At 48.5% G+C, this 14402-nt stretch overlaps 1 protein-coding gene across 2 annotated transcripts in view; it reads right to left on the bottom strand.

The window, feature by feature from the left end:
* MTMR12 (myotubularin related protein 12) overlaps positions 1-5099 on the bottom strand; it is a 28979-nt gene extending 23880 nt beyond the window's left edge. Inside the window, exon 1 of one of the 2 annotated variants that reach the window (XM_073681405.1) lies at positions 4913-5099. In XM_073681405.1, the coding sequence (XP_073537506.1) occupies positions 4913-4987 (75 nt within the window). In that variant the 5' untranslated portion in view covers positions 4988-5099. The remainder of the gene's footprint in view (positions 1-4912) is intronic. The other variant, XM_073681399.1, reaches the window with a different exon arrangement.
* Positions 5100-14402: the final 9303 nt, after the last annotated feature.

Below are 14402 nucleotides of genomic sequence, written 5' to 3' on the forward strand. Positions count from 1 at the left end.
ATTAGCAGAAATAGTTTCTTGTAGGACTGCAGAAGAAAAGTTTATACACAGTGACGGTCCTGAAACTCCAACATCTCTTAATCCAGAAAGTCTGATAATCTGGCGCTGGTCAATAAGCCCAAGACTGACCCCCTAGATCAGTGGGCATCTGACACCAAGCACACCGCCGATCAGCTGCTTGCAGCTCCCACTGTGAGTGGATGTGCACTGCATAGTGGTCGTTCTCAGTACTGCAGCTCAGCTCCTATTGTAGTGAATGATCAGAGCTGCAGTACCAAGAACAGCCACTACATGGTGTATGGAGCTGCGCTTTTCCAGCTCTGGACACATCTGGCAGCGGCAGAGCTGCAAACAGCTGATCAGTGGGGGGTGTTAGACCCCCGCTGATCTGACAGAAAATTAATGTTCTATCTCTGGACAACCCCCTTTAAAATGCTTTTTTTCCCCTACAAGTCACTAGGTACGACCTTATAGAAACACTGATATATTCCCTGGGCAAAAGTACCGTACAAAACTTTTTACTATGAAATATTCACAGACGGCACCCCCCAATGGTTTGTATCTGCAGATCCATTTATGTTTATTTTATGCAGTGGACTGTCTCTTTAATTAAAGGGAACAGCAGCTGTTTAAAAGGGTTTATTCAATAGAGCAGGGTCATATTTCTTGGATTCACCTTTACATCATGATTTCACGCATCCAGCGACCTGAGGGGCCGCAGTGCTGGAGCGTCGGTGCGACCTCTTCTCCCAATATCTCCTAGTGCAGCGGCGCCCCCTGGCTGCACTAAGGATGGGCAAGGGTCCCAATGGTCAGACCTCGAACAATGGTAAAGTGATGGAAGGTGCGTCCACACTGAATGTAAAACTACCAGAACAAAATCCATTGCAAAATCCACCAGCAATTTCATGCTGATTTTGCTGCAGATTTCACCCCAATGGACGGAGGTTACACAGTTTTTTGTTTTTTTTCATGTGAATCTAAAATTCACTTAAAAAACTGCTTTGAATACTCTGATCTGGATTTTGGTGCAGCTGGTGTAGCCTAAGGGTATGTGCACACAGTGTCTGTGGATTTCCCCCAGAATCTGCCCCAAAACGACCTCGTGCACAAGTTCCGTCTTTTACCACTTCAGGTTTCAGAAACCGGGACGCAGTTGAAAGAAGTGACCTGTTCATTCTCTATGGGGGCTCTGCCTGGCAAAAATCTGCAACTGTGTCGTGTGCAAATACCATGAGAGTTTTCCCATCAAAACTGATCGTAAGCTTATTGATGGAGTAATTTGAAGCAGTCTTTCATGTTTATTTTTGAGCAGAATCTGCTCTAAAATCCACATCAAAGAACTCCGTGTGAACAAATCAGCCATGAAAATCTGCAGCAGAAATTGGTATCTCTTAAACTTTGCGCACACAGTTTTTTCATGCATCAAAAAAATAAAAATAAAAATGAAGACTGCTTGGGGAAACGCTCCGTTTTTTGGAAGAGTTTTTTGCAGCCTTTTGATTGGACGTTGCCTCGTTTGGAGCGAATTCCATCAGGATCTATTTCTAATTTTTTTTTCTATCAGACACATTTCTGAGCATGGTTTTTAACAGGGAAAAATGCAAAGTACTACATCTGGGCAATAAAAATGAAAAAAGCATATACAGAATGGGAGGAATAGAGCTAAGCAACAGTACATGTGAAAAAGACTTAGGTATACTAATAGATCATAGACTGAACATGAGTCAACAGTGTGATGCAGCAGCAAAAAAGGCAAATACAATTCTGGGATGTATTAACAGAAGCATACAGTCTAGATCACGTGAAGTCATTATCGGTCTTTACTCCTCTTTGGTCAGACCTCATCTGGAATACTGTGTACAGTTTTGGGCACCACATTTTAAAAAAAGACATCAACAAACTGGAGCAAGTTCAGAGAAGAGCGACCAGAATGGTGACTGGTCTGCAAACCATGTCCTATGAGGAACGGTTACAGGATTTGGGAATGTTTAGCTTGCAAAAAAGAAGACTGAGAGGAGACTTAATAGCTGTCTACAAATATCTCAAGGGCTGTCACATTGTAGAAGGATCATCTTTATTCTCATTTGCACAAGGAAAGACTAGAAGCAATGGGATGAAACTAAATGGGAGGAGACACAGATTAGAAAAAAACTTTTTGACAGTTAGGGTGATCAATGAGTGGAACAGGCTGCCACGAGAGGTGGTGAGTTCCCCTTCAATGGAAGTCTTCAAACAGAGGCTGGACAGACATCTGTCTGAGATGATTTAGTGAATCCTGCGTTGAGCAGGGGGTTGGACCAGATGACCCAGGAGGTCCCCTCCAACTCTACCATTCTATGATTCTATAAGCAAGAAAAATGCTCAAAAAAAACTCCTCGTATGAACAGCAAAGTGGATTTCCCATAGAAATGAAGATCAAAAGCTCTTAAACGCTTTGAGATTATTCATACCAAGTGTGAACACAGCCCAATAACCAGCAGAATTGTTTCTTGCAGTGCGTGGATCCACTTTTCTGCAATGGATTTTCCTGCCATGTGTAAACAGAGCCCTAAGGTGCAGACAGCAGGTCAGGGACGGGGACAGACCATCTTCTGGTGCAAACATCAGAGCGGCTGCTCCCTGCCGTCTCCTGCACACACCCGCCTCCTCCAACCCGGCAAACAGGTCTTACCAGGACATCAAAAAAGTTTCACAACAAACGAAAAACTTTTCCGTAAACTTAATAATTCTACACAAAAAAAGTTATAACTGTTCTCTCTGGATCTGGGAAAGTTGGGTAGTACGTGCCCCCGACAGCTGCACCCCTGTGGTCCCCTTCCTGCACAGAAAACTTCTCAGAGAGGAGTCAAAAATATCCAAGTGGCACAAGATCAAGATAGAGGGCTCCCTAAATGATAAGCGTCATTGCAAGAAACGAGCGGCAACCTGGGCCAGACAGGACTTGGCTCGGCCGCCATGGGCATCTGCCAACAGTGTAATGCCCGCACCCAACTTCTTACATTCTAACAGTAGGAATGTATCTCGAGATAAGCGGCGCCTGTAATGGCCGCCATATTACCCACCGCCCCCGGCTTTCCCAGGATGAGATCTACAATTCTAAATGATATTTCTGGCATCACCCAACTTTCCAGACTCCTTAATGGCAGCAGTGCCCAGCTTTGCAGTGGTGCATTGCCAAGTGGATGTATCACCGTATATCGGATGATCAGACCCCTGCGGGCACCTCCATGCCATTTATCAGAGTGGGGGAGGCTGCCCAGCTCAGCTATGCCAGGGAGCGGTATGACTGAGGAGCCCGATGTCTGGGGCACTGCTGGCACACGGGGCAGTGACTGCTCAAGAAGGAGGAGGGTATAATGGCACAGTCAGGGCCACGACGGGTACGGGAGATGGGCATGTGGCCTGCAAGCGGGATATAACAGCAATGGTCAGGGCAAGATGAATGAAAGGAGAAGAAATGGTGGCAGCATAAGCCGGTGGGTAACGAGCAAGAGGGTATATGTACCACCTGGTGCCAGCAGGAGCATACAGCGCAGATGACAGGAATGGTAAAGAGAGGGCACAGTGAGACCCTGGCATGGAGACTGGGCAGAGTAGGGATAATTATGTGTAGAAAGGGGGCACCACAGGACCAGCGTCAATGTGAGGAGACCGGCGTGAAGTACCCAGAACAGAAGGAAATAAGATGGCGCTGCCCAACAATGTCAGGAAAGAGGACGGCATAAGGGCATCGGTCAGTGGTGCCAGATAAAAAGGGAGACTAGTAATGAACTGGGTACAAATGTTAGGAAAGCGGCGCAGGGGAGGAGGGCGCAGCGGCAGGGGCGAGAGGACAGGAAGCCTGGAGATGGCACAGTGGTAAAGGGCAGCAATGCCAGGAAGTGGTTCGGTGGGTAAGCAGAGGGCACAGTGGTAACAGGGGGCAATGCCAGGAAGTGGCACGGTGGGTAAGCAGAGGGCACAGTGGTAACGGCGAGCAATGCCAGGAAGTGGCTCGGTGGGTAAGCAGAGGGCACAGTGGTAACGGCGAGCAATGCCAGGAAGTGGTGTGGTGGGTAAGCAGAGGGCACAGTGGTAACGGCGAGCAATGCCAGGAAGTGGTGTGGTGGGTAAGCAGAGGGCGCGGTGGTAACGGGGGTTGCAATGCCAGGAAGTTGTGCGGTGGGTAAGCAGAGGGCACAGTGGTAACAGGGGATGCAATCCCAGGAAGTTGTGCGGTGGGTAAGCAGAGGGCACGGTGGTAACAGGGGATGCAATGCCAGGAAGTGGTGCGGTGGGTAAGCAGAGGGCACAGTGGTAATGGGAGATGTAATGCCAGGAAGTGGTGCGGTGGGTAAGCAGAGGGCACAGTGGTAACGGGGGATGCAATGCCAGGAAGTGGTGCGGTGGGTAAGCAGAGGGCACAGTGGTAACGGGGGATGCAATGCCAGGAAGTGGTGCGGTGGGTAAGCAGTGGGCACAGTGGTAACGGGGGATGCAATGCCAGGAAGTGGTGCGGTGGGTAAGCAGAGGGCACAGTGGTAACATACGGATATGGTATAATGGGTGAGGAGATGGCACAGAGGGACAGGGCTGGCAGTGGTGCTGTGGGGATGGGTATAGGGGCACAAGTCACAAACGTCGGGACGAGGAGACATAAGTAAGCAGAGGGTGTCACGGGTACACAGGGGGCACAGCGGCACCCAGTGTTGTGGGCAGGGTGGTCACATAAGGCTGCAGACATGGTGCCGACGGGCAGCAGAGGCAGGGAAGTGGGTGAGGAGGGGGGATAAGGGCAGCAATGCCAGGAGCGCGGGCACAGAGGCAGTGATGGGCGAGGACAGGGCACAGGGACAAGCACGGGTCAGGGTGGCACTGGCCTGTGGTACACAGAGATGGGCAGGAGGAGCAGGGCTCGGGCGGCACTCACCTCAGGGGTCAGATACGACACAAATGACGGCACTTTGGGGGACTTGGCCGCCCCTCCGGACCCCAGCCCCAGCATGTCACCGCTGCCGGCCGCCGCGCTCAGGTACACACCGCCAGGCGCCGCCCTCTCCAGCGGATACACTGACCACACCCACAACACTGGCACCGCCCACTCCAGCGGGCACACTAGCCACACCCACTGCGCTGCCATTGGCTCTCATTCTCTTCCCGACAGATAGGCGGAGCTCCGTGTCACTCAACAACATATTCAGAATATGATTGGGCGCTGAGTCTGTCAATCAGCGACCGACCCTCTTTGTTTCGCAAAGCGGTCAGGATGTGATCTTTGATTGGTTGATAGCTTAGAGGGCGGGACTTTTCTAAAGCTATAGCATGCCATTCGCCCGAGTGGAGGAAGCATTTACACAGCGCGAATAAAAAGTAGAGTAGCTCCTTCTGGCAATCAATCAGATCACTGCTTTCATCTGAGAGGTGGAATCTGATAGGTTGCCAATAGGAGCTACTCTAGGGATTTTTTTCCCCATAAAACTCAATATAAATTGCATGTGACTTTCGTGATTACATGCAGTTCTTGCTTTTAAGCTCTTAAAGGAATTGTCTTAAAGCAACTTCGATTAGCTGTCCATACAGTAATAGCAATGAATGAGGTCGCTCAGTGCAGCAGGTGAGGATCTCAGGACAAGACAAGGGAAAACAGTGACAAACTCACTGAAGGTTTCTCAGTTCACTCAGTCTGCAGCCAGCAATGTGCAGGGATTCAGCCTGTAACAGCCAATCGATGCAACATTTGTAATGAAACTCAATTGCAAAAGTTATTTTTAGCTCCAAATACATTAATTTAAGTAAATATAAAAAAGAGCCCCTAAAGGCATCTGTACCCGGTGGTGCCCAAGGTTCTGGCCCCAGTGTTGCACTGGAGCGCTGTCCCACGCCTGCACTTTCTGGGCACATGATGGCGTTTTCGGTATTGTGGGCGGCTGCTATCTCTGTGGACTGTTCTATAATGACTCACAGCAGCGGTTGCATCATGTAATCACAGCATCGTGAGCCGCGCATCCTACTTTTAGCATCTGTCATTATACAGCAGGGCCCCTATATAATCATCTGTTACAGCTAAACACAAGGCTGATCCTTAGAGCGCGTTCACACTGCGTTCTGACGCCCGTTCAGTGGCCCCGTCGGGGCTTGTGTCCGAATCCCCTGCGAAACGGGCTCGGGCGTATGTGCCGATGGGGCCATAGACTATAATGGTGCTGGCAGAGTGAACGTGCGCTGTCTCTGCCAGCATAGGACCGACGAACGGGTGCCAAAACACAATGTGAAGCCCCTCTTAAAGGGGTGGTCTTATGATGAGAGAGGGTCTCCTGGGCAACATTTGGCTGCAGGCCCTTACAATGGAAAGATGGTGTGAACAGGGACATAGAAATGCAAATGTTTATTCCTCTGTGCGTTTTCTGGGCAGGTTTTTGGGGCCAAATATGAAAGAGACGTACCCTAATACACAGCATAGCGTATAGGGGGATAATACTGCCTGGCGGTGGTGCGCGGCACATGTCACACATTATAGCAGCACATAAGGGGAGCAATTTCCCGCAGCCATCATGGAAGGTTACAGCCTTCTTATATTTGGGTGGTGACTCTTTTCCAGCCTCTTACTTATGTATAATGAGACGGACGCCGAGGAAGTTAATTGCAGGTTAAAGACAAAGAGGAAGTTTTTTAATTTTCTTCTAAGACCAATTATACTGAAAAGAGAAGTTACAAACTTTGCTATTTATAATTCTGGAGTTTTCTCACATGGCAAAGCCACATTTGGTCCCAGCAGGCTCAGGTGTGACCCCCCTATAGCTTCAAACACTTTACATAGAAAGTGACCTCTGGGCCGGGCCAAGGTATTTTGGTGCCCTAGGCAGATGAAGCAAATGGCGCCCCCTCCCTCCATGCAAAGGAATGGGTCAGAGACTAAGGTAACAGGACACCTAATGCACCCCCCTCCCCCCATGGTAACGTAACAAGCTCCAACAACCACATCCACTAGAATAGTTTCCTTTTTCAATTTCAAAATATAGAATCGTTCATTGTTTGGGAACCATTTACACAATACCAGGGACAAATAGCGAAATATTCTTCCCTGATGTTTTATATTTTATATGTCAGACCCATGGACAGTCATGGAAAGTAATATAGCTAAACTATAATGGGGGCTGATTGGTTTCAATTAATGTGTCCAGCATTTGGCAGATACCCTAATAAAAACCAAATAGATCCCATTATAGATAAAGGGATACATACGATGGTTTTTACGTCCATCACACGACAAATACAATGTGCAATAAAACTGAGGGTTGGTGCTTCTTGTGACGAATTCTTGTACTGATGGTGGCTCTGGTGATGTATTCATGGAGTGATGATGGTTCTAGTTATGTATTCATCACCAGAACCATCATCAGTATATAAATAAGAAACCAAAATCATCATCTATACATAAATAGAGCACCAGAGCCATCAATAGTACATGAATACAACACCAGAACCATCATCAGTACATTAATACATAACTAGAACCATCATTAGTACAGGAATACATCACCAGAACCACCTTTAGTACATGAATGCAAAACCATCACCAGTACATTAATACATGACCAGAACCATCATCAGAACAGGAATACATCACCAGAACCACCATAAGTACTTGAGTACAAAAGCTAAGTTTAGTACAGCAATCAATTGCAATGTCAAGTGAGCCCCATAAACATTTGTATTGCATAAATGTACAACTCCCGATATGTCCTTAACAATGGTAAGGAGACACTGGGAGATTTTGGACCATGTAGGAAACACAGGGCTGATGACACGCAGACCAGATCACACAAAAACATTTACATCCAGGTACCTTATAGATGACATCATCTCTATTGAGTCATTCCCTTTCTTTTCATCTCCATCTTGTCCTGATGCCAAAATGGCTTCTCACAGCCATAGCTCTTGCCTGTAGACTTCCATATTCTCCAGTTTTCTGCAGCACCTCCCAACATAGTACCCTTAAATATAAGAGTGTTATTAAAATGCCCTCTGCATAAAAATATTGGTCCATATTATGCCATAAATAAGCCTTTTATGGTATATGACCTCCACACTGTCCACCATTATCAGATATAACCACCACACTGTTTGCCCTTATGAACCACAGTCTATACTATGGCTGTCCTATCTTTCACCGTTTTCCCTTACACTCTCTATATCTCCACACTGTCCCCCCGCCATGCTAACCTCTCTTCATACTGTGCCCCCATTTCACGCTACTGCCTCTCCATTCTGTGCCCCCTCTTCACATAATGCCCTCATACTGTCTACCACACTGCTCTCTCCAAACTGTACCTCCTCCTCACACAGTATGATGTTCACCACAGCAACCAATACAGTATGATGTCCACCACAGCCCACTCATTATATAGTATGGTCACCACTAGTGTTGAGCATTCCGATACTGAAATATCGGGTATCGGCCGATATTCGCGGTATCGGAATTCCGATACTTAATTCCGATACTTTTACAATATCGAATACCGGAATCGGAAGTTCCCATAATGCCTGCGCTCTGCAGTGTCTCTGAAGGATGACAAGCTGGATGGCAGCGCTCAGCTGAGATCCAGCCTGTCATCAGAATGCCATCCCAGCGTGGGAGAATTCTCCTGATTGTTTAAAAGCCGGCGGACGGTAAAAAGCCGCCGGCTTTTAAACAATCACACAGCCCCATACTGCTTCCCCGCAGCCTACCACCCCGATCCTCCGCTCCCCTCGCCACCTCCCATCCTGATCGTAAGTTAGGACCGGGCGGGGAGCGCAGCACCAAGGAGCGGGGAGCGAAGAACCCGGGCGGGGAAGCCGGCAGTGAAAAGACTTCACCGCCGGCTTTCCCGTTCTGTGCTGCGCTTTCCCGCCGGTTATTTCAAATGAACAGCTGAGGTATCAGGTGATGCTGATCAGCTGTTCATTTGAAGTCGCCGCGGTGCCCTCAGAGGGTTCATGTGAGTTCATGCTTGACTGCATTGCATGAACTCACATGAACTTTCCCACGGCCGCACAGGTCAGCCTCACCTCCCAGACCGGTCATGATTGGTGTGTGTGGGTGTCTGTGCGGTGTCTGTGCGATGTCTGTGCGATGTCTGTGCGATGTCTGGGGGTGTGTGCGTGCAGGCAGACATAGGCCGATGTGACACTACTACTCCCATCGGCCTATGTCTGTCCCCTGTCCACTCGTGCCAGCAGGATCAGCTCGATGGGAGCAGTAGTTCCCATCAGCCTGATCCTGCTATATAAATTGCCTTACTGTGTCCCCAATAAATGTTAAATACATGTCATTGGTGGCCAGTGGTTACCTACAATAAATTAGTTCATACATTACCTGTCCCCGCCGATCGCCACCTAAAATAAAGTAAAAAATAAAAAACTACACCTATACTCACCTAGACACCTAATTCCCCGAAGCCATTGATCTCCTGTAATAAAATAATAAACCACAACCTTATCCTTACCCCTCCGTAGCAGTCCACGAGTGTCCCACGAAGATCTCCAGTTCAGAGCGGCCACATAGAATGTGACCGCTCTGAACCGCTGCCGCCGCTAGAATGATGGGGCCGTAAAGCAGCCCCGTCATTGCATAAGCGGGTTCGCCGGAGTTCAGGCAGCGCTGCTCCGGTTAGCTCTTTTACGGCCCTGCTGTATCGTGAGAAATTCCCACGGTACAGCAGTGCCGTAAAGGATGTCTCCGGAGCTGCGCTGCCTGAATGCACTCCGGTGACCTCAGTCAGTGGCTCCCGCTGCCGGGAGCGGACGTGTTCCCGGCAGTGTGAGCTTACAGCAGCCATGACAGCTGTCACCAACTCCAGATGTGACAGCTGTGCATGGGAGATCAGCGCAGGAACGTGGACAGGTAACTATTTTTTTTTAGTAAACTAAGAATTAAATAAAATGGTGTGTTTTATTTCAAATAAATTATTTTTTTCTGGGTGTAGTGTGTTTTTTATTTTTAACACTTTGTAGGTTAGTAATGGGGGTGTCTTATAGACACCCATCATTACTAACCTGGGCTTCATGGCAGCTGGCGCTGACATGAACCCCAGCCCCATTACCCCCTGCCACCGCATCAGGGCAGTGTGGAAGAGCGAGGCTAAGTGCCAGAATTGGCGCATCATATGGATGCGCCATTTCTGGGGCGGCTGACGGCTGGTGTTTCTAGCCTGGGAGGGGGCCAATATTCATGGCACCCTTCCTGGGCTATTAATATCAGCCCCCAGCTGTCTGCCTAGCCTTTGCTAGCTATTAAAATAGGGGGGGACCCCACGTCATTTTTTTTGGGGGGTCCCCCATTTTAATGGCTAGTAAAGGCTAGGTATTCAGCTGGGGGCTGATATTAGTAGTCTGGGAAGCTCCGTGGGTATTACCCCCTTCCCAGGCTTCAAACATCTGCCCCAGCCGTCTGCTTAACCTCCGCTAGAGACTAAAATTATGGGGCATCCCACGCCAATTTTTTTTTTAAATAAATCCTTTATTTTAACACTAAATGACATTTGAGGAGTTAATAAAGATGCAGTCCCTAAATTATTATTTATTTTTTAATTAATTTTTCCCAAAAATTTTGACGTGGGCTTTGCCATATTTTTGTATGCCAGCCAGGTACAGCATCCAGCTTCTATGAACGCGCCATTTTCTGGGGTGGCTGCGGACTGCAATTTGCAGTGGGGGGGGGGGGCCCAGAAAGCTTGGGTCTCCCTGCGCTGCAGATTCCATCCCCCAGCTGCCTAGTTGTACCTGGCTGGTCACAAAAATAGGGCGAAGCTCCACGTATTTTTTTTTTTAATTATTTCATGAAATTCATGAAATAATTAAGAAAAAAAGGGCTTCCCTATATTGTTGTGTCCGGCCAGGTACAAATAGGCAGCTGGTGGTTGGGGGCAGTCCGTTCCTGCCTGCTGTACCTGGCTGGACACAAATATAGTGCGAAGCCCCACGTCATTTTTTTTAAATTATTTCAGGAAATTCATGAAATAATTAAAAAAAAATTGACGTGGGGCTTCGCACTATATTTGTGTCCAGCCAGGTACAGCAGGCAGGAACGGACTGCCCCCAACCACCAGCTGCCTATTTGTACCTGGCCGGACACAACAATATAGGGAAGCCCTTTTTTTCTTAATTATTTCATGAATTTCATGAAATAATTAAAAAAAAAAATACGTGGAGCTTCGCCCTATTTTTGTGACCAGCCAGGTACAACTAGGCAGCTGGGGGCTGGAATCTGCAGCGCAGGGAAGCCCAAGCTTTCTGGGCCCGCTGCAAATTGCAGTCCGCAGCCACCCCAGAAAATGGCGCGTTCATAGAAGCGCCATCTTCTGGCGCTATACCCAACTCATCCAGGGCCCTGGTGCCATGGTTCCCACGACAGCTTCAGCTCTGCTACATCGAGATGACAGGCTGGACCGCAGCAGAACGCTGCCATCCAGCCTGTCATCCCGCAGACACTGAGAAGCGCAGGCTTGCTTGCGCTCCTCAGTGTCTCTCTGTGACGTCATCCAGATGAGCCGAGTTCATGTCCAATGAACTCAGCTCACCTCATGCACGTCACTGACAGCGTGGGAAAATTCTCACGCTGAAGCGCTGAGTGCAGGAGAATTCTCCCACGCTGTCAGTGACGTGCATGAAGTGAGCCGAGTTCATTGTCGGCTCATCTGGATGCCGTCACAGCCTGACACTGAGGAGCGCAAGCATGCCTGCGCTTCTCAGTGTCTGCGGGATGACAGGCTGGATGGCAGCTTTCTCCTGCGGTCCAGCCTGTCATCTCGATGTAGCAGAGCTGGAGCCATCGTGGGAACCATGGAAAGGTAAGGATGAGGTTGGTTTATTATTTTTCTTTTATTGCAGGAGATCGTTGGCTTCAGCTGGAATGGGCGTGATGGTAAGTATGGTTTAATTTAGAACAATAAAGAATTGTGTGTTTATTTCAATTAAAGGACTTTATTCTGGGTGTTTGTGTTGTTTTTTTTAACTTTGACTATGGGGTTAGTAATGGGGGTGTCTTATAGACGCCTCTCCATTACTAACCTGGGCTTGATGTCAGCTGGTATTATAAGCTGACATCAACCCCAACCCTATTACCCCACTGCCACCATTACAGGGCAGTGGGAAGAGCGAGGCTAAGTGCCAGAGTTGGCGCATCCTATGGATGCGCCATTTCTGGGGCGGCTGACGGCTGGTGTTTCTAGTCTGGGAGGGGGCCAATATTCATGGCACCCTTCCGGGGCTATTAATATCAGCCCCCAGCTGTCTGCCTAGCCTTTGCTAGCTATTAAATTAGGGGGAACCCCACGTCATTTTTTTGGGGGGGTCCCCCATTTTAATAGCTAGTAAAGGCTAGGTATTCAGCTGGGGGCTGATATTAGTAGCCTGGGAAGCTCCGTGGGTATTACCCCCTTCCCAGGCTTCAAACATCTGCCCCAGCTGTCTGCTTAACCTCCGCTAGAGACTAAAATTACGGGGAACCCCACGCCAATTTTTTTTTAAATAAATCCTTTATTTTAACACTAAATGACAAGTACAGTAAGCAGCACTGTCACTGTACTTCATATATATGTGACTGACATGTTTCTATCTATCTAATCTATGTGTGAAGCTCTATTCTGTCTGTTATAAATTGTCGGGTACCGCTGCTGAATTGCCGGCCGGCTTTTTTAAAGAGACAGTGCATTAAAACACTAATATTTTTTTTAATAAATCGTTTGCACTAAATGACAAGTACAGTAAGCAACACTGTCACTGTACTTCATATATATGTGACTGACATGTTTCTATCTATCTAATCTATGTGTGAAGCTCTATTCTTTCTGTTGTAAATTGTCGGGTACCGGTGTATGCGCTGATGAATTGCCGGCTTTTCGCATAATACATTCTACATTATTCTTAGTTGTTTTACTTCATGTAGAATTAACCTACAAGGAAAGAAGGGGTTTATTTTCATTCCGATATTTCTGTCCCATTGACTTGCATTGGTTTCCGGTATCGGAATCGGCGATATCCGATACTTTTTGAGTATCGGTCCGATCCAATCCGATACGATATTTCCTGATATCGGAAGGTATCGCTCAACACTAGTCACCACCACAGCCACCTTATACAGTATGATGGTCCTCCCTGTCCACAAAACACTATAATGGCCCCCACAGCCCCTTATATACAGTATAATGTCTCCCACAACACCTCACACAGTATATCTGCTACAAACCCCTATCCAGTATGGTCACCACAGCCTCCTATACAGTATGATGTCCCCACAGGCCAGGTATAATGTCTGTCACAGCTTGTCATATAATGTCCCTCATATCATGTCCCCCCCGCTGCCGCTCAAATCAGGTTCCCCTACAGACCCTTATTTCATGTCCCCTATAGCATGTCTCCCACAACCCCTCAAATCATGTCCCCCCCCATCTCACCTCTTATCAGGTCCCCCCGCCTCCCCTCATATCAGGTCCACCCACAGCCCCTCATGTCAGGACCTGGCGCCGCTCCTCATTTCATGTCCCCCACAACCCCTCATATCAGGTTCCACACAGCCCCTCATATTAGGACCCCCTCATATCAGGTCCGCCCGCCTCCCCTCATATCAGGTCCCCCCGCATCCTCTCATATCAGGTCCTGCCACAGCCCCTCATATCAGGTCCCCCTGCAGCCCCTTATATCAGGTCCCCCCCCCGCAGCTCCTCATATCAGGTCCCCCCGCCGCTCCTTATATAGCTGATACTCACCTAATCACTGTACACCACGACCGTTGTCTTCTCTTCTATGAAGCCCAACAAGCAGGCGTTGGACGATGAGATGACATCACTACATTGCGCCATCTGACATCCCCTGGGTGCACCGTCTCCAACAGGGTGCAGGCTGGTAGTGGCCTGCGTTCAGCTGGAGATCCTGTTGGAGCAGGTGGCCGATTACAGCTTCTCTGCTCCTGTTCGGCGGCGCTCATAGCAATTTTACTCGCGTCTGACAGACGGGAATACAATGGCGGGCAGAGAAGGAGCGATGGCCGGGGCGCAGACAGAGAGAGTGGTGAATGGTGTCAGTGACTCACTGACACTGCTCACTGTGCCTGTGCCCCCAACATCACTGTGCTGAATTGCCTGTGGCTGGAGGAAAGTCAGCAATGTCAGTTTTTTTTTATTTTAAAAACTGCGCTCCCCTCTGGGAGGGAGGAGGTAGCGCCCTAGGCGGGTGCCTACTCTGCCTACTCCTCATCTTGGCACTGTCCATGTGATAGGAAAGAGGCGGGGATTATATGAAAAAGTTACACCCCTGTTCTGACTATTGCCGCCTGGGCTATGTTCTGTAAAACTGACCCATCAGAACTTTTCCCGTTAATTTAGCAGCTTTCCCAATGATGAGCTGATTGAGAGGCAGTGGGAATGGCGGGACATTGGTAA

The sequence above is a fragment of the Phyllobates terribilis genome, unplaced genomic scaffold (assembly GCF_046119375.1).
Source record: "Phyllobates terribilis strain yellow unplaced genomic scaffold, ASM4611937v1 Scaffold_1__5_contigs__length_1240528914, whole genome shotgun sequence".
Classification (NCBI taxonomy): Eukaryota; Metazoa; Chordata; class Amphibia; order Anura; family Dendrobatidae; genus Phyllobates; species Phyllobates terribilis.